The sequence below is a fragment of the Tursiops truncatus genome, chromosome 3, assembly GCF_011762595.2.
Source record: "Tursiops truncatus isolate mTurTru1 chromosome 3, mTurTru1.mat.Y, whole genome shotgun sequence".
NCBI classification, from domain to species: domain Eukaryota; kingdom Metazoa; phylum Chordata; class Mammalia; order Artiodactyla; family Delphinidae; genus Tursiops; species Tursiops truncatus.
In genome coordinates, this window is record NC_047036.1 from 59,272,711 (window position 1) to 59,295,976 (window position 23,266).

The following is a 23,266-nucleotide window of genomic DNA, read 5'->3' on the forward strand; positions in this document are numbered from 1 at the left end:
GATAAACCATTCAGCTTCAAGATTCTATGATTCTAAGTTTCTAACTTGCATGTGGGCCACATACCATGACTGTCTGAGAAAGAAAACGATTTGCCTTAACTCACTACCATCTATAGCGTGCACAATTGAAATAAAAACTGTTTATTGATGCTTTAAAATGAGGGCATAACAAGCACAGACAAGTTATTCACAGGACTGAAATCATATTAATGATGGTACAAAATGAAATTGTCTCAATAAATAAACTGAGATTCAAACAGGATTTAATATGAGGAAATACTGCAAAAATGTTCAACGTGTACATGAAACTTTGGAGGCTGACTTAAGACTGCAGTAATTATATCATGAGTATCCTCTTACATGTTTAAGTATTTTTTGTCTTTTAAAGTGCTTTCAATTATATTTCACTGCATTCTCACAAGAATCCTCTATGAAGCAGGTAAGGAAGATTTATATTATCTTCTTTGTTCAGAGAAGAAAACTAAAACCCAGTGAGGAAAATAGGCCTCCTTGTAAATTGGTGGCAAAGCTGTTCTAAGCCATGTGGATGACAAAAGCCACTCAGATCCTAGCCAATACATGGACCTTTCTTGACATAGAATTATTTTACTCAACTTCTATAGATAGGCCGATATGTATACTTGTTGAAAATGAGTTTTAGTTGAGGACTCTCTTGCACTGGAAGACAAGCAATTTTTAAAAAATGGGAAACCATGAATAGACAAGAAATATTTAATAATGAAAACAGTCTAAGGAATTTGGCTACTTAGAAAAAAACAGAAATGAAATTTTATACTTAAAGGCATTACCATTATAGTTAAAAGAGCCTTAAAATAATGTTATACATTCAAAGCATTATTATAACATTGAGCCTAAATACTTGAGTTAACAGTTTACTTGATCAGATATAAGATACTGTAAGTAACCATGACTGAGAGAATTTTCATGGCAGATTTAAAACTGAATATAACACCATGATATTAAAAATAGCAGTGCCTGGATAAGACATAGTTACTGCAGAAAATCAGTACTGCAGACCACACCAATCACTGAAATCTCCTCAAACCCTTTTTGAAAGTAAGCAGAGAATCTTAAACAAAATACTAACCTGTATCACCTCTGCTTTGAAATATAGTCATGGCTTCAAGATTTAATGCACATACACCCCTCATGAAAGCTTTCTTCATGGAATCTTCAAAGTGCTCTTTTTCATGCTGCATCCTTTGGATCTCAGCTTTTGCATTTTCCAAAGCTCCAGATAACTAAAATCAGGAAAATTTTTAAAAAGAAGAGAAAAAAATTGAGACACAAGGAAGAATATCTATTGTTTAAAAAAAAAAAGAGACTTATACTGTGAAGTTATTTTTGTGTGAAATACTAAAATCACTTTACCACATACCTCTTCTGCTGTGTCTCAATTTATTTTAAAAGATGCATCTAACCTCTATTGTCTCCATCAACAAACCATTTTCATTCCTAACCATAAAGTCAGGGTTTAAACAAAGGGAATTTTACACCAGTCCCAATCCTGATTGATGTGTTCTAATTATACAGAATGATGTTATTTCTCACCATAAAATTTTTATGTAGGATACTAAACAAAATATATTAAGAGCCCCAAACAGCCCTCACCCCTTCAGAAAAAAATAACTAAACACCTGCAACAGTAAGTTTTTTTTTTTGTTTTTTTTTTAACTAGATGTTATCTATAGAATTTAAAGTGCAAAGTGCCATTAGGTACAACACTTTCCCACAGACCAAATCTAAAGGGACTGCATGGGACTTCCCTGGTGGCGCAGTGGTTAAGAATCCACCTGCCGATGCAAGGGGCATGGGTTCGAGCCCTGGTCCGGGAAGATCCCACATGCTGCAGAGCAACTAAGCCCATGCGCCACAACTACTGAAGCCCTTGCGCCTAGAGCCTGTACTCTGCCACAAGAGAAGCCACTGCAATGAGAAGTCTGCGCACCGCAACGAAGAGCAGCCCCCGCTCTCTGCAACTAGAGAAAGCCCAGCGCAACAATGAAGACCCAATGCAGCCAAAAATAAAAATAAATTAAAATAAATTTAAAAAAATAAAAAAGGGACTGCGGTTTTGCATGTCATTTTCAATTGCAGAAAATTATTTGCATAATAAAACTTTAAGAATTTAGTGTTATAATGATGAAAAAATTTTTTTTCCTCTTAATATTTGATTTCAAGAGGCCTACTGCATTCTTTAGTATGGTTTTATTTTCATTTTGGGTCTCAAACGTTTTCCCATGGAAACAATGTTAATATTATTGTTATAAGTCTAAATAACTTCAATTTATATACAAACACTTTATACAATAAAGGCCAAAAGAAGCCTAAGAAAGTATGCTTTCTTAGAGATGTAAGGATCTGTGGCTGATTTACATTTCCAAGAGAAATGTACATGCAAGAGATTTAACACAGGTTTGGAGGTCAAAGTTATAACTACTTAAAAGAACAAATAAGTCTGTAAGTCTGACTAGTACTGTTCGTTCCCAGTAGTCTCATTTGAACCCACACTGCACTGAATGAAATTGGAGAAATGGGTTACTCTGCCTAACTGTAAACTAACAGTGAGTGATGCTACCCATCTTTTTTACTTTTATTAAAAAAGTGAAAAAAAAAGTTTACCACTGCAACTTTGGCTTCATAGTCATTGGAAATCTGGACACAGACTTCCTCAGCTCTTGCTTGGCAAGCTCGTTCCACCACTTCTTTCCACTGCTTCTGTACTATGGCCCGCCAGCCTCTCCAGACTTTCTTCAGTAAAGTTCTCTGGAAGTACTGGTCAGCTAGTTTACTTTCATAAACCTAAACGAAAGTAATATACAACCTCAAAAACACAGTGGACTGGTAAAATATACTGGCAGTAGTAACAAAAAACATCAGCCTGCGGGAAGCAGGGTACATGCATTATCATTTAATACTGTGTAATCGTGTTCTTCTCATGTGCAGATGGGAGGACAGGCTTAAAGAGGTTAAGCAACCTGCCTAGGTCATACAGGCAGAAAGGGAAAAGCCAACCTTGCCTCATTCCAGAGCCTAAGCTCTTATCCATTACATCATTGCTTTATGCAACTAATCAAGGTAGGGGGAAAACAAAAAACAAATGAAAGAAAATGAGTTAACTTGCCCCTTGCCATCTTGGTTATGAATTCGCATGACCTTTTAGCTGAAAACAGGGCTAGGAGCTGGAAGGCAGAAAGGGTGGTGACTGTGGCTCCAGATGGCCCTGCTTTCTCTACAGCTTGGTGGCCACCACCATAAGCAGATTAATTTAATTTACATACTTTACCATCATATTTAGTACCAAAATGATCCTAGTAGGAGCATATGCTATTCTTCTTTTATCAATGAATTTAAATTCTTTTGAAGGAGCATATCCAATTTTTGATTTTCTTAAAAAATTTTTTTATTCAAAAACTGATGGCAACTTCAACTATTTCAACTAACAGTTGAACATATTCTCATTATGTCACCCAATAAATAACTTTCAAAATATGACTCAGTTTTAAATAGCTCTTTTAAATATGGTTAATGTAGATTTAATCTATTGGGATTAATTTTAAAAAAGAAGCACTAATAAGTATTCTTAAAGGAGAAATCCTACTCCATGACAGTAACAGCCTTTTCCTTAAATATTAATCTCTTGGAACTAAATGCACAAAGATTACTCCATGACTCACATGGGCATCATATATAAAGAAATTATATATATATATATAATCTCCATCCCCTACACTCTTTGAGTCTCTGTATTCTGCCTTCTTGTGGGATACATATATACTTTCATACTTTTCTACTTCTGATACAATAACTTACTATTCTCAGCTTATATTTATACTGATATACTGATTCAGCTCACTTTTTTTTTAACATTTTTATTGGAGTATAATTGCTTTACAATGGTGTGTTAGTTTCTGCTTTATAACAAAGTGAATCAGTTATACATATACATATATCCCCATATCTCCTCCCTCTTGCGTCTCCCTCCCTCCCACCCTCCCCTCTAGGTGGTCACAAGGCACCGAGCTGATCTCCCTGTGCTATGTGGCTGATTCAGCTCACTTAATTAAAATAAAAGATATTCAAGTTTAAATTATATATAAACTAAGGATAATTTTTAAAAAGCTTATGGACATGGATTTCTTTAATTCTTATTAAGGCAAGTTATGCAACAAACATGTAATCTTATAATTATAGTATTGCCTCTTTATGAAGATGATATATTCAGGTATTTTAGAAGTAGAACTAATATAGGAAGCATATGATATGCTAAAGGTGATAAATTCATGTGATTACATCTGAAGTCAAATTTGTTAAAGGGGATTCCACCACCAGGACATCTGTAATTTAGGTACAGTTCTTACTAACCTACTATGAAGTAGAAAATGATATATCAATAAGTCTATAAAATATAAGAAGTATTTTTTCCCAAGCCATACCAAAAATCAAGTTCCTTTAAAACAAGAGTAACATTAAATTGTTAATTCATTTTGACTTACTAAAAAAAATCTTTCTTTGACTTGAACAAGAGTTCTAATACATGATTCTAAATGCTTCTGAGTTCAGAAGTCTAATAAGTGTCAGTCAGCTTTTCTTTTTCACACTTACGTCCTGTCTGGATTTGACATGGCTGATTTGCCAGCGGAAGAATGTTCTCATCAACTCTATCCTTTCCTTTTGCTTGCCTATGGCATGAGACAAGCTAGAAATCACCTGTAAACAGCAATTAGTAAAAGGGTTTTTTTATATATCAAAAAATGCTAGAGAGAATACTTATGGATCACTACTGTATTCATCTAGTTAACCTCATTAAAAAACTTTCCCATATGAATACACTACTTATCAATGAATGAAGGGGAACGAAAGAGGAAAGAAATCTTCATTATGTGTATCCTGGTAATAATCAATAAAATGTTTATATACAGTATATGAAAATTAATATGATCACTGGAATTTAATTCAAGAAAAAGAAACATACATTTGAGAGTTTTACTACTTATACAAAATGTTTTTATTCACTAGACTTGAGGGCAGAGACCAGGTTTAAAATATCTTTCTAGCCCCTAAATACCTTCAATACCTTGGATTAGAAGTTTCTCAATAATTGTTTAATGATTTTCTGGATTCAACAAACTCATAAAAGCAAATAATTGTTACACTTTGATGTACTTTTTCAGTGATATTATTCCTGTTCTTTAAAAAAAAAAATCTATGAAGGCTTTTAAATCCTGAAATAATTTTTTTTTTTTTTTTTTGCAGTACACGGGCCTCTCACTGCTGTGGCCTCTGCCGTTGTGGAGCACAGGCTCCGGACGCGCAGGCCCAGCAGCCATGGCTCACGGGCCCAGCCGCTCAACGGCATGTGGGATCTTCCCAGACTGGGTCATGAACCCGCGTCCCCTGCATCGGCAGGCGGACTCTCAACCACTGTGCCACCAGAGAAGCCCAATATTCTTTCTTATAAAGAACTGAGTAACTGAAATATATATCTAAAAATGGTCCCATTAAAAAAAGATTTGGTATATTTACTGAGAGACATTCTGGTTCTTTAAATAATTTTCAAAAGTGGAAAAGGGCAGGAATTCTAAGATACTAGTAATAGTCCATTAAACTGTGTAGTGGCACATGGCTGTTCACTTTATTTTCAAAAACTGGACATGCATATATACTCTTTTTGCGTGTGACACTTTTGAAATAAAAAAATTAAATTTAATAAAATATTTTAAAACCTTAGGAGAGAAGTTTGAGGGTAATAGAGAAAATGACTGACATTAGTATCTATTGTTTCAAAAAAGCAAACTACGTAAAATGATCAATTTTACATTGCACCCTATAACACCCCCAAAAAAGTATATTTAAAAAAACCAATAATCTTATCTAGTTCATTAAAACAGTGAGTGCTGCATCTGCAGACAAGTAGCTGAGGTGTCTGCTGTGAGTCCCTCTTCTCTGAAGGTCACCATCCTCCTGGGGGAGCTACAGATTTGCTGCCCATCTGCTTTGTTCAAGGTGCTGTTGGGAAGCACAAAATTAGCCCAGATTTGAACCCTACTCTCAAGTTCTTAAGAGGCTGACAGAAAGTGAAATAAACAGTGCTCTTGTGCTTATCAACAAAATGAAGGACTTCATTAATGAATAAAGACATATAACAGATAGAATGTGGGATACTTATGCCCCTCCGAAAGGATGGTTGAAAATGTGGGTAATGCTGGTTCCCTGACATTCTGTTAAGGGCAGTTAGGAAGAAAAGATTGGGAAGAAAAGACTAGTGTTCCCACACTTAATATGCACTCTTAGAGCACACAAAACGTGATGGCAAAGATAAAATGACGTGATCCTGGCACATTTAATGTGAAGAATAAATCTTGTTTCTATGCATCTATTTTTCTACCAGTTTCTGAAAATGATCTTCCCTTTGTATCTTGTAATGATCTAAACAATCAGTTCCTGGCATTTATTACCCAGCAAGACATTTACTGAATCTCAGTTAAAAAGCAGTATGAAAAAGAAGACCTCATCTTTTCTCCCAATGGAGACTTCATAGGTTTTTTGCAGCTCCTTCAAGCTGTTGATCTGGCTGCACAGTTGTTTTATATCTGCTGCATGCTTTTCTCTCTCTTTTTTCATTTCCATTCGGTGCCAGTCAATAAAATTAAGTCTCCATTTACTTAGTTCAGATATGATGTTTGTCTGAAAAATAAATATACTGACAATTAAGTAGTCTGTTCCTTAATACCGCTTCATAAAATGACACTGAAATTAAGAAAAAATTTTTAAAAATCAGAACAATCAACATAAGAGCTATTAAAAAAAAATCCACTAATGAAAACATCTGCAAGTTCAACAGTCACAGCTCTTCTTAGTTCACATTCACCATACTAAGGACATGATTTTTTTCCCTATTTTAAGTTACTTTGTATGAAACCTTAGTGTCATTAAAATATTTTTTAGGTCTCATTCATTAATAAACAGTTCCTTTGTTTACTCAAGGACTTAAATATCCATATTAAGGTAGATCAGACAAAAAGGAAATGCAGGACTATGGCCTAGGCTGAGCCACAGGACTGGGATATTATTTAGATAGAGATGAACAGTGGAAACCATTGGAGTTGATGTTTTCTTCCTCCAAATCATTCATCACAACAGCCACCTTACAACAAATTGCTAAGACTGATCCCTTTTCACCCTACTGACTGGCATAAATAAAAAGACCAAATAATCATGTTATCAAAAAACTGGATAACAGTATTAAAAAACTGGGTAACAGTATGGTTAACTGAACATAGGACAATTTTTAAATGGTTGGTGGTACATTACTCCAATGGACTTAACGCCACGATTAGAAGTATGAAACCTGTTCCCTGGAGAAAAATGATAGAAATTATACTAAAAGATTACTTCTAGAATTTAAGGTTCCAAATAATGGAGAAAATATAGATGCCACAAAACTCTCATGACCATAATTTCTCCACATACGTGAATACTCAGCTTAGTTTTCTCAAACTGTTTCAGAAGAACTGTCATTTTCTCCATTATATTTTAAATAGCAGAAAAACTGCCATTTCTGGATTACTTTGTTTTATTTAGAGGCCATTAACATCACCAAAATAAAAATCAATTTTTATTGATTTATCAGTTACATACTGTGGTTGCTATAAGAGTGGCTATAAAATGAATACATGTTGCTAAAATTGGGTCTTATGCTTCATATAAAAGGAGACATTTCCATTAGTCATAGGTACGATGTGGGAAAGGCTCAATAGGTGTCTCTCTCAGTCACACAGGCTGAGCCTTTCAAAACATCTCGAGAAGTTCAGTAGCACATGGAGAGCTGTTCCAGCAACTATTTAAAACCTTGCTATTCAAAGTATGGCTTCTGAACCATCACCTGGGAGCTTGTTAGAAATGCACCATCTTAGGGACGTCCCTGGTGGCACAGTGGTTAAGAATCTGCCTGCCAGTGCAGGGGACATAGGTTCGAGCCCTGGTCCGGGAAGATCCCACATGCCACGGAGCAACTAGGTCCATGCTCCACAACTACTGAGCCTGTGCTCTAGAGACTGCAAGCCACAACTACTGAGCCCACGTGCCACAACTACTGAAGCCCGGGAGCCTAGAGCTTGTGCTCCACAACAAGAGAAGCCACCACAATGAGAAGCGCGCACACAGCAATGAAGAGTAGCCCCCGCTCACTGCAACTAGAGAAAGCCCATGTGCAGCAACGAAGACCCAATGCAGCCAAAAATAAATAAATAAAACTAAATAAAAAAATTTTTAAAAAAGTGGTACAGGTCTAACTATGTGCGTTTCAAAAAAAAAAAAGAAAGAAATGCACCATCTTGGACCATGGCCAAGACCGACTGAATAAGAAGCTGCAGTTTAACAGAATCCCCAGATGATTCATATGGATGTTAACAATTGAGAGGCATAGATTTAAGATACTGGACTGATCTAAGGCAACTAAAGTTTTTTTGTTTTTCTTTAACTTTTTAATTCAAAGAAAAGAAGAATAAACAGTGCAATCAAGAGCAAAACTGCTATACTACATATTAAACAATTGTAAGTGAACACTGTAATACCTTAAGACCTGAACTCCAATGATCAAGCACATTTTCCATCTTTTGAAGGTTTTCATCAGAAATAAGAAAATCGGTCCCAACTACTTCATGGGCGTCTACAGGACTAGAATTAGACCTTGGTGAGGAAGAGTCAACTAAAAGATTCGAACTGAAGAAGTCCAAAACCAGGTGAGGTGACTTCCTTGGGGACGACACTGGTGATGACCCTAGAAGAAAAGAAAAGTTGGAGTGGTTAGCTAAATTGAAAATAACCCAAATTGGTAAGGAGTTATACTGGAAGCCTACAAGATGTCAGTTATCTATGGAGGCTGAGGAAAATGCAGAGAATGGACTTTCAGTGTACTGAATCTGGCTATTTTAAATTTCAGTATTGTCACTGATTTAGGACTGACCAGCACAAGAAGTCTCCTACACTTCCCTCCCCCAACCACAAATGACCTCTATCCCAAATAAGGATGTTTCATATACCTAGGTATAGCCTGAGCTGAAACTATTATCATTCACATCATCATATCAACATTTACTAAGTGCTTTTCATGTTCCTGTAATAAAAACGTCATAAGGATGAGCTCATAATACACACTACTCTAAGAAAAAGGTATTATTATCTCCATTTTACTGATGAGGAAACTGAGGTTTAGAAAGGGTTAAGTAACTGACCAAGGTCAGAGTGGCTGTATATAAGTCATTATTACTTTATGTAAAACAATGGGGTGGGTTTTAACGCTACTAAAATTCAACACTATAAGAGACTAGTTTAGTTTATCAAACACTCAGTTGTAAGGCACCCTGTGAGCCTTCAACATATAGATGAGAAATATATGTAACTATATATATGTATGTACATATGTCCATCACTCCCACCTCCTTCCCATGTACATGGGGGGTTGGTGTGAGAGCCAGAGCTAGAAAGAGAATTGGTATCTATCTTTAAAAAGCACAAAATAGAAAAGTTACTATTTTATCACACATGAATATTGGAATTACAGACTATTCATCATAACTTCTCATGTATCTCACACTTTTACTATAAGGGTCCTAATAATCAAGACTGAAGGGCTTTCCTCTTTTCCTTACTGAATGTATCAAACAAAGAATAATCTACTATAGAACTTGTTACTTAAAAGTAAATCTTTCCAGAATACTTTGCAAAAGGGAAAATCATTCCCTAATACATATATTTTGTGTAAAAAAAATGGTTCAGGCTAGTCATACAATGAAACACTACCTACTTGTTCTGAAGATGGTTAAGGAACCCAAAGAAAAAGGCAGAATGACAAAGTACATGAATATTCTCTTTTACTACAATTAGATCTGCACTCAGGGAAAAAGCATGGCTCTGCTTTTTTGTTGTTGTTTTTAAATATATACTCACCTTTTAAAAAATAGCATTAACTTAAGAATGTGGGAGGCTCCAAATCTTCCATTTATAAGTGAGAAAACTATAGGATAGAGGCATTTCTTATATGGTGGCTTAAATGGTCCTTACATTAAATAACACTGAATCGGGCTTCCCTGGTGGCGCAGTGGTTGAGAGTCCGCCTGCCGATGCAAGGGACACGGGTTCGTGCCCCGGTCCGGGAAGATCCCACATGCGGCAGAGCGGCTGGGCCCGTGAGCCATGGCCACTGAGCCTGCGCGTCCGGAGCCTGTGCTCCGCAACAGGAGAGGCCACAACAGTGAGAGGCCCGCGTACCGAAAAAATAAAATAAAATAAAATAACACTGAATCACATAGTAAGAAAAGTCTATTTTTATTATTCTACGTCAAAGAAGAAGTTTCAGTCTGGTGTTAGTATGCTTTTACAACCTCTTTAACACTTGCTAATCTCACCCTTCAACAAAGAAAAAACAGACTTCAGGCTGAACATATCATCACTACTAGTATTCGGTCAAAATTTAACAACTTTGTTTTAGTTGCATTTATTTTAACCATTGCTTTATAATTGTAACAAGTATATATTATTTTTATGCGATAATCAATAATGACAGATATAAATTTTCCTTTTAAAATGAATTTAAGCTAAAAATGAATATAGCTAAAGAAAAACACTAAATGATAGGACAGGTGGTATAAAGATGGGACAAAAGTCATTAAGTTTGTACATGGATGCCTGAAAGTTGGGAAATGATGTTCTGGTTTATGAAAAAAATTAAATTGGCCAAAATGATATCCCATTAAATCTTTAAAAATATCTGCCCTTTGGGACTTCCCCGGTGGTCCAGTGGGTAAGACTCCACACTCCCAACACAGGGGGCCCGGGTTCGATCCCTGGTTGGGGAACTAGATCCCTCATGCATGCCACAACTAAAAGATCCCACATGCTGCAACGAAGATCCCATGTGCTGCAACTAAGACCCGGCACAGCCAAAATAAGTAAATAAATATTAAAAAAAAAAATCTGCTCTCTAATCTAGCAGCTTTAAGAAAAAATGCCACACATTATAATGCATTAACCTGTCTTAATTGTAGTATCTGGCATCTTACAAAATAATTTAATTTTATTTTTTTTAAAGATTTTTTTGATGTGGACCATTTTTAAAGCCTTTATTGAATTTGTTACAATATCGCTTCTGTTTTGTTTTTTTGGCTGCGAGGTATGTGGGATCTTAGCTCCCCAACCCGGGATTGGACCTGCACCCCCTGCACTGGAAGGTGAAGTCTTAACCACTGGACTGCCAGGGAAGTCCCCAAAATTATTTTATTTTATTTTATTTATTTATTTTTATAAATTTATTTATTTATTTATTTTTGGCTGTGTTGGGTCTTTATTGCTGCACACAGGCTTTCTCTAGTTGCGGCGAGTGGGGGCTACTCTTCGTTGCGGTGCGCGGGCTTCTCACTGCAGTGGCTCCTTTGTTGTGGAGCACGGGCTCTAGGCACGTGGGCTTCAATAGTTGCAGCATGTGGGCTCAGTAGTTGTGGCTCACGGGCTCTAGAGCGTGGGCTCAGTAGTTGTGGCGCACGGGCTTAGTTTGCTCTGCGGCGTGTGGGATCTTCCTGGACCAGGGCTCGAACCCGTGTCCCCTGAATTGGCAGGCAGATTCTCAACCACTGCATCACCAGGGAAGCCCCCAAAATTATTTTAAATAGTATTACTTAATAAATTAGTAATAATAGCATTTAAAAATCCTGCCAATAAGTAATATGCTGCAATTATTCTCCTTACTACATGGATAATATTCACCAAGCACAAAATGTTGTATATTAATAAAAATAAGCTAAGGAAAAGTCCTACCGTCTGTCTTTGAATGACTTGAAATATTTAAATCACATCTTTTTCCAACTTCCATCCTCGTTTCTCTTACTGCAGGGCTATTTCCTGCTGAAAAGAACGAGATTTTTCTTTTAATTAAACCTAACCAGTCTTATGTAGAATGCCTAATCACACACACCTAATTTAAGAAGGTAGCTGTACACAAGTCAGATTTTAGAACAAGGAAAATACAGTATGCTGGGATACAGGAACATTAAGACAAAGAATAGGAAGAAAAAAAAGTATGACTCGAAAAGTCTTATTGTATCATTAATAAGCTCAATTCACCCAAAAAATATGGATGAAAAAGAATTCAGTCTACTAATGGCATTCAATTCACACTAAAAGAGTAAGTGGATGAATGACATTAGAACTTAGAAAAGCTGTCTTATCCTACAACACTGGATATTTCCGGGGCCCGCTGCTTTTCACTAGCTGTCACAAACTAAAGTGACACTGGTTCCCCCCAAATAGGGACTTCTTTACTTGCACCTCAGAAACCTTTAGTTAATACATGGCGAAAAGGAAACTGGGAAAAAAAACCTCACAAGGATGGCTGTGTCAGAGGCTTACAGAGACTTTGCCAACTTCAACACAAGCAACGGCAATACCAAGAGTAAAGAGAATGGGATAAATTTACATAGTCCATTCTAACCAAGTCTGTGTGTGAATTAGGATATCTAAACTCACTGCATGTTGTATGCTTAGATCTCAAGTCCTTTTTGAAAAGGGCAGAGCATAAACAAATGAATACTATCTTACATGCTAGAAAAGACCAGGGTTCTTGGGTCCAAAGTGATTGCTTTAAGACAGTATTCAGCACTTTGGGTTTGCTCAGTAGGAAGTGCATATAATCAAAACATGGTCGAGATCACTGATGGAGAATGAATAAATCCAAGGGTCATATCTCTTGAAGATCAACAGAATTTGGGCAGAAAGTGTTCAGTGTTAGTACGTTTCAGTGTTAGAAGAAATATGTAGAAGAAATATGTATGTTTTGAGGTTCTGGTCCTATTTGTTGATCCAGTGTCGTAGGCTGAGGAGCAATGAAAACTCCATGTCTACAGAGGGAGAGGAACAACAGACACTAGGGCTGTGACTTACCAGGAACCTAAGAGCCTGCTGGCTCTGACTAGGCTGTGTCATGTGCTTCAACAAGGGATCCTTGGAGTTATGCTTATTGTTGATAACTGCCCATTATCAGGGCTGTTTTAGGAGGGCTATCTGTGCCCCTTGAAAGAACACTTGTTTTGAGTGAGCTGTTTGGAATCTTGTATCAAATAAGGAACAGATTGGTAAAAGGAGCTTTATCTTCCTTTCTCTACCTTTCACTCACTCATCTATCAACACACATCCTGGTTTGTGTTAGTTCTCAATTCTATCAGTGACACAGTTCAAAAATGGGTTCACCTTTGCGGTAACAATCCAAACAGTCCTCCAGGCCCGTATAAATACTGCTGACAAAGTCCTAGCACATGGTTCGTGAACTTAAGGGGTTCTGAGGGCTACCTATAGACCATCTCTAATTTGGGGGCTTGAGCATTTCGTTTCCAGTGTCTCCTGGCATAAAACCATTGTAACAAGTACAGAGATGCAACATACTCCGTTGCTCTAATTTTATGACTTTTCATAAAATAGCTAAATGAAGTTCAAATAAAAATCTAACTGTTATAGAAGAGCCAAGAAAAACGTATTAAAATGTAAAATTTCCCCCAAATTATAGTGATATACACTGTTGATTGAGAAGAATCACTGGAGAAGTATTTTCACAATCAAAAGTCAACAGCATTAAAAAACTCAGTAACATCTTAAATGAAGAGACATCTCGAAAAATATACATAACCTGGATTTTGAAGAATATCATCAATTATAGTAGGAATTCTAATATCTGGCACCACTTCTCCCTTAGAATGAGACGGCTGTGAAGCACTTGATTCAATATTTGGAGTCACTATAGCATAACGAAGCAGTTCTTCATACTCTTCCTATGAGAAGCCAACAATAAATAATGTATTATATCCCTGTCACAAGGGACACTCAGGCAAAAGAATGGTAAAGGCACAAAGATGTTTTCTACTTCAGTTCCCGAAACAGTATGCCCAAACAATAGTAAGGAATGTGTACTTTTGATTTATGTTTTTTATTCATCATTTACTCACTCTCTTGTAGTAAGTAAAATTTCTTAAAAACAAGCAAAAAATCCAACAAATATACCTACCCAAATTTCTTCTAGTGCTAAGGCCTTAGTACCCATATTCCTTCAGCATGTCAATTTAAAACGGTAACACAGATTACCTAGAGCAGTTTCCTGAAGCCGATCAACATCTACAACACAGAAGAGCCCTCTTTCAATTGGCAGCTGCTCGCAGGTGGGAAAAGACACGGCAATTTCTCTGCTTTTCTGAAATTTAGTTCTAAGATGCTGCTCCCAAAGACTCCACAACAGGAAGGTCTAGGGATGAAAAGTGGTTTTGGCTCTGATCAATCCCTGCTCCCACCCAATTCTACAACAACCCTGAGTCTCTTTTCATATGTAAGCATGGAAAGAGTATGAGAGATACTGGGAGAGAAAGAATACTGAAGATAAAAAGAGAACACAATGCCAACCTGCATTCTACCTGCTGGCACACCATGGCACATGCCAAAGGAGGATAAAAAAAAGCACGCCATAAAGTGTAGACCTTACAGGAATATTCCTCAAGTTAAAAAAAAAAAGTGGAATTTCCTAATATAGATAGTTAGATATTTGTTTAGCCAAACCAAAAAATTCTATCAGTGAAGTAAAAAATATACTGGAACTTAGTCTCCATTCAAAAGGGGTTGGTCACTGAGGCAACAAATATTCCTATTCAGGAGTAATTTCTAAGGATATTATGCCATGGACCCAGAGAACGTCTTTGCAGTAAAAATGGGGGGAAGGTTTTCAAGAATATGAAATGTCATTATTCTAAAGAATTAATATTAATTTTTCTCCATAAAAAGTTTAGTTCAGATACAGAAAACTCCACTATCATCATTTCATTGGTCATAACTGTCTTATTATTTGATTCACCTTCAGGATGAAGAAAAATGATGCTAAAAATTACCTCTTTGAAGTGTCACAGTAAATATCTGCTGAATTGAGTTAACAGAGATTCTGTCTAAAGCAAAGAAAGAAACTTACCTTAATAAGACCGTTATGATATGGTATAGGTGTTTGAAAATTAGCAACCCTTACTTTTTCCCTGTTTTCTATGAGTAAGAATATTTAACTGTCTAAACACACTCAAGTTTCTGGCCATGAATATGTCATAGTGTCTTGTGTTTCCCGAAAGAATAGATGTAATTGCAGTCAGAGTTCTGAAGTCAGAACTACCTTGTAGACTATGTAAGTAGTCAATATCAATATGTTTCAAACTAGTTTCTAAGAAGGTACTTCAGAGAATCCACAATATTTTCTTCATATTTCATTTTTAAGCTATTTAACTCTTTAAAAAATTAATAAAAGAGCATACACTATCAAAGGTGACATATATACTAAATTTTAACAGGCCAGAAGCTGTATATTATTAAATTTGTTTGTTAGTTGGAATAAAGCTCCTTCTGCCATTGATGTAAAATTCTTGTGAATGTGTCATAGATTGAAAAGGTTGTAGCTCTGTACAAGTTTATGTTTTGTTGTTATTTTAACTTCACACCTGTACACATCTGCTCAAGTAAGCTGTACCGGTGAGCACACAACTATGACATAGGTGGTCCACACCAACTACCAGCCACTCAAACTCAAGCACATCTGATGGGGTCAGTCCCTCCTTATGACACGAGAGTGATGAGCTGTGTGGTAGCCAGTGACTTCACACCTTGTCACATGCTTATCATTAGCACTTATTCTAAGTTTGAGTCTTTGGGTGCTGCTTGCGTGATAAAGAAGTTTGAAGATCTTATAAGGTGTTTACATTTTAGTATTAAAGGTCCTGTGAGTTTTTTCCCCACCACCACTAAGCAATTCTTACACACCACTTGGGTGTCCTATAATTCAACTCAATTCTGACACTTTCCACCAGAGATAGCATCAGATTCCAAAGGTGAAGGGATCAGTCCCACAAAACTGCCCTCCCCCACCCCACAACTTCAGATGCCAGTCGCAAGTCCAGGTTATCACCTGTGCTTCTGACCAACCAGCTATGGACTGGAGGTTCCAAAGACCCACTCCTTGGGTTTGAGTAATTTGCTAGAGGGCTCACAGAACTCGGAGAAACATTTTACTTACTAGATTACCAGTAAAAGGATATAACCCAGAAATAGCCAGATGGAAGAAATATACAGGGCAAGGCATGGGGAAGGGGCATGGAGCTTCCGTACCCTCTCCTGGCAGGCCAGTCACCCAGCACTTACACGTGTTCACCAACTGGAAGGTCCCCAAACCCAGTCCTTTTGGGTTTTGATGCAGGCTTCATTAAATAGGCATAATTGAATAAATCAATGACCACTGGCGATTGATTCAACTTCCAAGACCCTCTCCCTGAGGTCAGGGGGGTGAGACTGAACGTTTCAACCCTCTGATAACATGGTTGTCTCTCCTGGCAACCAGTCCCCATCCTTAGGCGAGGTCCAAAAGTCACATCATCAACATAACAAAAGATACCATCATTCTCACTAGTTAGGAAATTCCAATAGGTTTAGGAGCTCTGTGGCAGAAATGGGATGAAGACCAACTATTTATTATAACACAATATCACAGGTATAAATAAGTTAATCAGTTCTCTCCTGAAGGAAGTTTGGATATGGCAGAGATGAAGGGTGCAGGACAACACTGTTGCCTAAAGAGATAGCACTATATGGGAGAGGTAACATCCAAAGGGAAGGCAAGGATGAGACATCTAAGTCACAATTCCAGACCACTTTTACCCTAGTAAATATTCACACAGATACTTTTCCAATAGCTTCCCAATTCCTAAACCTGTTATTTCAATTAAAGGAACACATCTGTTTCATAAAATATTTCCCTAAAGCTTCTGTCATCTTATGCAGTGCCAGTAACAACTTACTCTACTTAGGCATAAACATACCATCCAGCTTTTCCCCTCTTAAGTAATATAACCATAAAACCCAAGATATACCGTGTCCGTATTCTCGCATTTAAAATCTACTCTAGAAATCTGAATCCATATTTTTGATGATAAAACACTTAGAATTAAAAGAAATTGAAAACATTTCATATAAAAGCCACGCCTTCTGTAGTCAATGTACCTGTCACTGTCCAGGTCCTGGGCACCAGCAGGTGCTGAATGGTATGGCAACAGGGGCCAGAACCAACAGTGGAACACTGGGGAATCTAGGGCCCCAGAACTCTGGATGGCTTGACATTGGATTAATTTGCATTAAAGTGAAAGCAGCATTCACATGAGAGAGCTACAAGGAGAAAATTTCAAGAAAAAATATTTCTTCAGATTTCCAGCTTCTCCTCTCACTGTGTTGTTTGAAGCCTTTGTACAGAGAATGCTGAAAGCGTTCATGATTATTTTCTGAAAGGTTAATTAAAACAATGTAAGGTATTTCCCAAGGTTTGTAAAATAATTCCCAAAGTTTGATATTATTATAATTTGATACACATTATAATTGTAAATGGCATGAATGAATGAAAAATGTATTCCTAGTTTTCCCTCATATTGTCTCGTTTGAAATAAATAAGTCATGACAAATTTAGACATGTCTTCCTACCTGAAGATCTGAAGAGACAGAACTGCCTCGGTCGGATTCATTGTGCAAAACTGGAGGTGAGCATTTCTCCTCATCTGATGACATTCTGTACAAATACTATAAAACAGGAGAAGCTAACTTCAGTTTGTTTTTTGCAATATTTAAACTAAAGTAAAATGTTTTCTATATACATATATGTGTGTGTAATAACATCCTACCCTGTAAACAATAACCATTCCATATGTTAAAATCATTCAACATACTGAACACCCACAGACGAAATCACTGGGCAAGAAAGACAAAGACTCACTTCCCAGTTTATAATGTAGTCAAGGAGATGAGACAAATAAATGAAAGGTTAAAGAAAGCATGGAGGCTCCCCAGAAAAAGCCATGGTAGGGGCTGCTGAGAATCAGAACGTGTGATCACTGTTCAACAGTGTGTGAGGACCTAGGTGCTGCATCCTTTCCCACAAGATACTGAACCAAGAGAGAAGGAACCACCTGTGTAAATTCTCTGCTTGGCGAACTGACCTTTTGGGAATACTATTTTAAGAAAAGCAAGCCTATATGGAACAACAGATTCTAATACCATGCAAAGAAAAATTGTTTAAGGTCTTAACCAAAAAAATAAATAATAATAACAGTACTGGTAGTAACAAGTACATAAGTTCCTTAAAAGGCATATTATGACTATTCAAATGATCCAAACACCAGTTATATGTAAGACATTGGTGAGAAAGGTAAGATGAAGAAGTCCTTGTCCTCAAGGACTCTGCAATCTGTAAGGAGGGCCAGACATGTATATATTAGAAATGACTGATGAAAAAAGTGCTGTTAGATCCTAAAACAACAGAGGCACAAAGTAGGGAGGTCAGAGTAGCCTTTTTCACAGGGTAGGATGATGAGGGTGTGAAGGAGTGGGAATAAACGATCAGGGTGTTGAGACCTGAAAGACAGATAAAAGATAAAAGGATATGCAAGGCAATAGCGCAGCATAAGCAAAGTCAATGAGGCATGGCCACACACTCCAGGAACTGCAAGTAGTTTGTGAGGCTAAAGCAAAGGGTACAAAGCAAGGTTTGGCTAAGGATGAAACAGGCAAGGTAAGGAGCAGCCAGATCATGGAAGATCATAATTATGCCATGTTAAAAAGTTTCATCTTTCTTCTAAGAGAAGTTATTAAAGTCTTAAACAAGTGATAAGATGATCAGGCCTGTCTTTTAGAAAGATCACTCTGGCAGCTTTCAGGATGGATTTGATAGGTGGGATACTGAAGAAAGAGCAACGGAGAGCCAACTTCAGTAGTCCAAGAGATAAATGTTCCCTCTGGCAAATGGGGACCTGAATGGAGGAGGCAGCAATGGGAAGTGGACGGAGTTATGCCTGTGAGACAGTTGTGTTATGGCAGTGGAAATTCGAGATCACGATCAACAATTGGTTAAGGGGTTAATGGGAGGAAATGTTGATCTCTTCCAGATTTCTGGCTTGCAACTAGATGGATGGTAGTGCTACTCCCCAAGGCAAGGAATACAGGAAGACAAGCAGGTTGGGAGGAAGGGTAATGGACTCACTATCAGACTTGTTGGGTATGAGGTGCCTCCGAGGCAAGGAAGTGAGGCTGCCGGTATGCAGTATCTGGGCACACCACTTATACAATGCACAACTCCAAGGACTGCCATTCACAATGGCTACAATGTGAATGGTACTTTCTGGAGTTAAGCAAGGTGGGAGTCCTGCACTGGATGTATGTTTCGAGATTCATTTTGAGGAATCCTCAGCGTAATGGGAACTGCTGAAAAAAGAGAGAGGATAAGATCACTTATGAAAAGGAGTGTGAGAGAGAGTGCTTATTCTGAGGTCCTTACACCCAAACTGTATGCAATATTTTTAGCACATGTGTATTTTTCTAGGAAGAGGATTCTCAGCTTCCAATATGTGTCCAGAGGGTACTATAACCTTAGTGAAGTTAAGGGCCACTACTGTAGCAAGAGGAGGGTTAAAATCAGAACCGCTAATATTTAAAGGGGAAGTGAAGAAGAGCCAGCAAAGATGGAAAAGGAAGTCAGAAGAGTAGAACAACGAGAACAGCATCACAAAAGCTTCCAGGAGGGAGTGGTCAGAAACAGATGCCAAAGGAAGATGAGAATCTGACAGAGTCCCTTGAATTTGGCAATCAGGAAGTTGCTGGGGCATTTAGCCTGAACAATTTCAGTGGACAGTGGAACAAGCCTCAATCACAGTGGGCTGAAAATTAAGAGATGAAGAAAATGAAATAGAAAGGGCAGATACAAGGGAGAAGTGCAATATTAGAATGGAAACATAGGTTGGGGTTAGACTGTGGAAAGGAAATTTCAACTTTATTCAATGAGCATTACTGTGTAGAGACATGATAAGTAAATGAAATCTCAGCATGACTGACTTTAGTTAAGCCAATTAGGGAGGATAAAATAAGCACATACATCTGCAGCAAGGAATGGCTGCTTCACGGACTTCAAATCCACCACTGTGGTAACTTTGTCCCTTCTATTTCAATTCCCTTCTTCGTTTAGGATGTGTTTGCAGACTGGTAATAAGGGGGGCAGGGGTTGGGGGTGCTGATTATTTAAAAAACAAATAAGCTGAGAAGTATGGTCAGATCTCAAAAAGGATTTCTGAATATACACACTGAAGACACAAAACAACTACTGTACTTTTGGAAAATATGCTATAAATCTTCCATCTGCCCTGTTTTGATGCCAACAAGGCATGACAGTTTATCTAAAACTCTACCAACAGTAGCATTTTCCTTACTGTTTCAGAGACAAAGGAGAAAAATGAAACTTGCTTTGATGGGAAGCAGATGTACATCAGATAACTAAATTTTCAGTATTCTCTAACCCAAGATATCAGAAACCACGAGATAAAAAGTTCCGAGCCCTTGTCTATTGCCAGAGAAATCAAATTACATCTTGGTAATTGCCTGGCTGATAGGGGAAGAGGGTCCGGGAATTCAAATTAACCTCCAAGAGGCAGAGTGAATTAACGTGCGAGCGGGCAGCAGGGTGACGTCCCTGCGCCCTTGAGCTGTCTTAGCTGCAGGCAAGGAGAGGGGGTGCGCCAGTCCCTCCCCACGTCAGGGACTACAGAGGGAGAAGCAGCTGCGAGCAAGCAAAGGGCTACAAGTTCTCTTCAATCACTTTCTCTTACCCCTGTGTTAATCGAATTCTTACTTTAAAACACAGTATTAGCCATAAAAAGAAACGAAATTGAGACATTTGTAGTGAGGTGGATGGACCTAGGGTTTGTCATACAGAGTGAAGTAAGTCAGAAAGAGAAAAACAAATACCGTATGCTAACACATACATATGGAATCTAAGAGAAAAAAAAAAGGTCATGAAGAACCTAGGGGTAAGACGGGAATAAAGACACAGACCTACTAGAGAATGGACTTGAGGATTTGGGGAGGGGGAAGGGTAAGCTGTGACAAAGTGAGAGAGTGGCATGGACATATATACGCTACCAAACGTAAAATAGATAGCTAGTGGGAAGCAGCCGCATAGCACAGGGAGATCAGTTCAGTGCTTTGTGACCACCTAGAGGGGTGGGATAGGGAGGGTGGGGGGAGGGAGTTGCAAGAGGGAAGAGATATGGGAACATATGTATATGTATAACTGATTCACTTTGTTATAAAGCAGAAACTAATACACCATTGTAAAGCAATTATACTCCAATAAAGATGTTTTAAAAAAACCCAAAAAACAAAGGGTTAGCCATGGTCATTTTACCCCCTAACGTTTTAAATGACCCGAACCTATAGCGACAATACCGCCATACTTCAGGCACCCCTCACTCCTGCCCTCTCTTCCGGGACGGCTCGGAGGGAAAAAAACCTCTCGACCCTTGCCGCCCCGCAGAACAGCTGAAGGGCCCGCGTTTCGGGAAGATGCCCCCAGCTCTGTCCTGTCCGATCCCCGGGGGCGCCAACCCAGGCCGAGACACTTTAAACCCCACTCCAGTGCCTCCGCCAGGGGCGCGGGGCTCGCCCGCGGCGCCGCTACCCACCACCTCGGCTCTCCGCAAACACGGACTCCTTCCTCCGCGTCTGGTCTCCGCGTCGCCGCTGAGACAACAACGAGTCCAGCGACTTCCTCAGCAGCAACCTGACAGTTTCAAACTGCACGGAGTAAATAAGGACGGCCCCGAGCATTGGCCCCGAGCTTCAGCAACCTGCCGTCTGATTGGTCTGAGATCCGGGGGCGGGGCAGGAGGGAGAAGCCGGAATTAAGTTTCTTAGGGAGAGCCCCGCCCCTTGCATCGGCTTGTTCAGAGGGGGAGGAGTCTTAGGGAGCCCCGCCCAGCGTACAGGAGCCTGTGATCAGTTCCGTTCTGCGCCTGCGGGAGACCAGGCGGCTCTGAGAGCGGGTTTGGTTAGAGACTGCCGAGCAGGGCTGAAGTCCCCTAGGATGTTATGCAGCTGTCTGTGCGATAATGCCCATAGCCTATGCGTGTGGTCCTCATGCATGTGAATCATCTGCTTCCACAGGTGCCCTGCAGCAGAATCACCTGCTGATTCCTTCAGTCTTAGGCAGGGCCGGAGAATCTGAATTTTTAACAAAGACCAACAGTGATTCTGACGCAGGGGTCTGCGGACCAGGCTTTAAGAAACTGCCGGACTAGGTTTTACTAGTGACTTCAAACGTGTCAGATTGCAAGGCAAGCCCTTCGGGCGAAGTGAGTATTGACCTTAGAATCATCATAAGTATATCCTGGCTGTATCACGTACTCACTGTCACCTTGGATAATGCTATCCACATATATGCTTGTAGGGGGATTAAATGACTTACTATATCTAAAATACCTATCGCATAAACATCAAAAAACTAGTCTTTCAGTTTATATTGGCATAACAGCTAGAGGTACGTTAGGATCCAGGTGGCAAAGGGAGTGCCCCAATCTGGAGAGCAAGTAATGAGATCCCGGTGAGTTTTCAGGCTCCCTGTGTTACCTGGAGGATGAGGTATCCGTTTCTTTTTCTGTAGATAGAAATAGCATAACCTGGGTCTCACCTACTTATCTGTTCACGGAGCCAGACTTCTATTTATACAAGCAATGAAATAAGAGCACCAGCAGTTTCTTCAGCATAAGCTATGTTTATTCTCTGCCCCCCACCTTTCCCATGCTTATAATAAAGGACAAATTCCTATTGATAGATACAAATTCATACCTGGTCCCAAAATCTGTTTTTCAATTGAATTACCATGTGGTGACCCCTTACACTGTAATTGTTTCTGATTCGCTATCCCTGTGCCCTCCTGTACTTGGCTCCATGTTTCTCTTCTCTGTCCCTTTGGGGGGCAGATTTTCATAGAAAACTGTTGGCTAAGGCATGACCATTCTTCTGTGAAGCTACATCGAGAAAGAGAACAAACCTGTCTCCATGTTATGAATTTAGAACAGATTCTTTTTCGAAGGTTCCTAGAGGTGGAGCCAAAGAGAGAGAGGGAGACTAAAACCCTCCACAAACCCACGAAAATTAAATTGCCAGCTTGAACCCTGCGTAATTATTCTTTCAACAAATATTTATCTAACAGTCATCAGATGCAAAGCATTTTATTGGTGCTAGGAATAGAGTGGTGAATAAAATAGACACACTCTGCTCTCATGGAATTTAGTCTAATTGGAAAACAGACATCAAATTAACAATACAAATGAATAAATAGTTATGAATTATGTTTGAAGTGAGGAGAAATCAG

The 23,266-nt window shown here is 38.6% G+C and overlaps 1 protein-coding gene across 8 annotated transcripts in view; it reads right to left on the reverse strand.

Annotated features, from left to right (window-relative positions):
* POC5 (POC5 centriolar protein) overlaps positions 1-21,719 on the reverse strand; it is a 36,077-nt gene extending 14,358 nt beyond the window's left edge. Inside the window, exons 1-9 of one of the 8 annotated variants that reach the window (XM_019929811.3) lie at positions 21,576-21,719; positions 17,554-17,649; positions 13,697-13,838; positions 11,836-11,922; positions 8,598-8,803; positions 6,532-6,708; positions 4,627-4,731; positions 2,644-2,823; positions 1,109-1,262 (exon numbers count right to left, since the gene is read on the reverse strand). In XM_019929811.3, the coding sequence (XP_019785370.1) occupies positions 1,109-1,262; positions 2,644-2,823; positions 4,627-4,731; positions 6,532-6,708; positions 8,598-8,803; positions 11,836-11,922; positions 13,697-13,838; positions 17,554-17,637 (1,135 nt within the window). In that variant the 5' untranslated portion in view covers positions 17,638-17,649; positions 21,576-21,719. Of the gene's footprint in view, positions 1-1,108; positions 1,263-2,643; positions 2,824-4,626; positions 4,732-6,531; positions 6,709-8,597; positions 8,804-11,835; positions 11,923-13,696; positions 13,839-14,148; positions 14,174-17,553; positions 17,650-19,105; positions 19,125-21,575 lie in introns of those variants that run through there. The other 7 variants (XM_019929812.3, XM_004322343.4, XM_019929808.3 and 4 more) reach the window with 7 other exon arrangements.
* Positions 21,720-23,266: the final 1,547 nt, after the last annotated feature.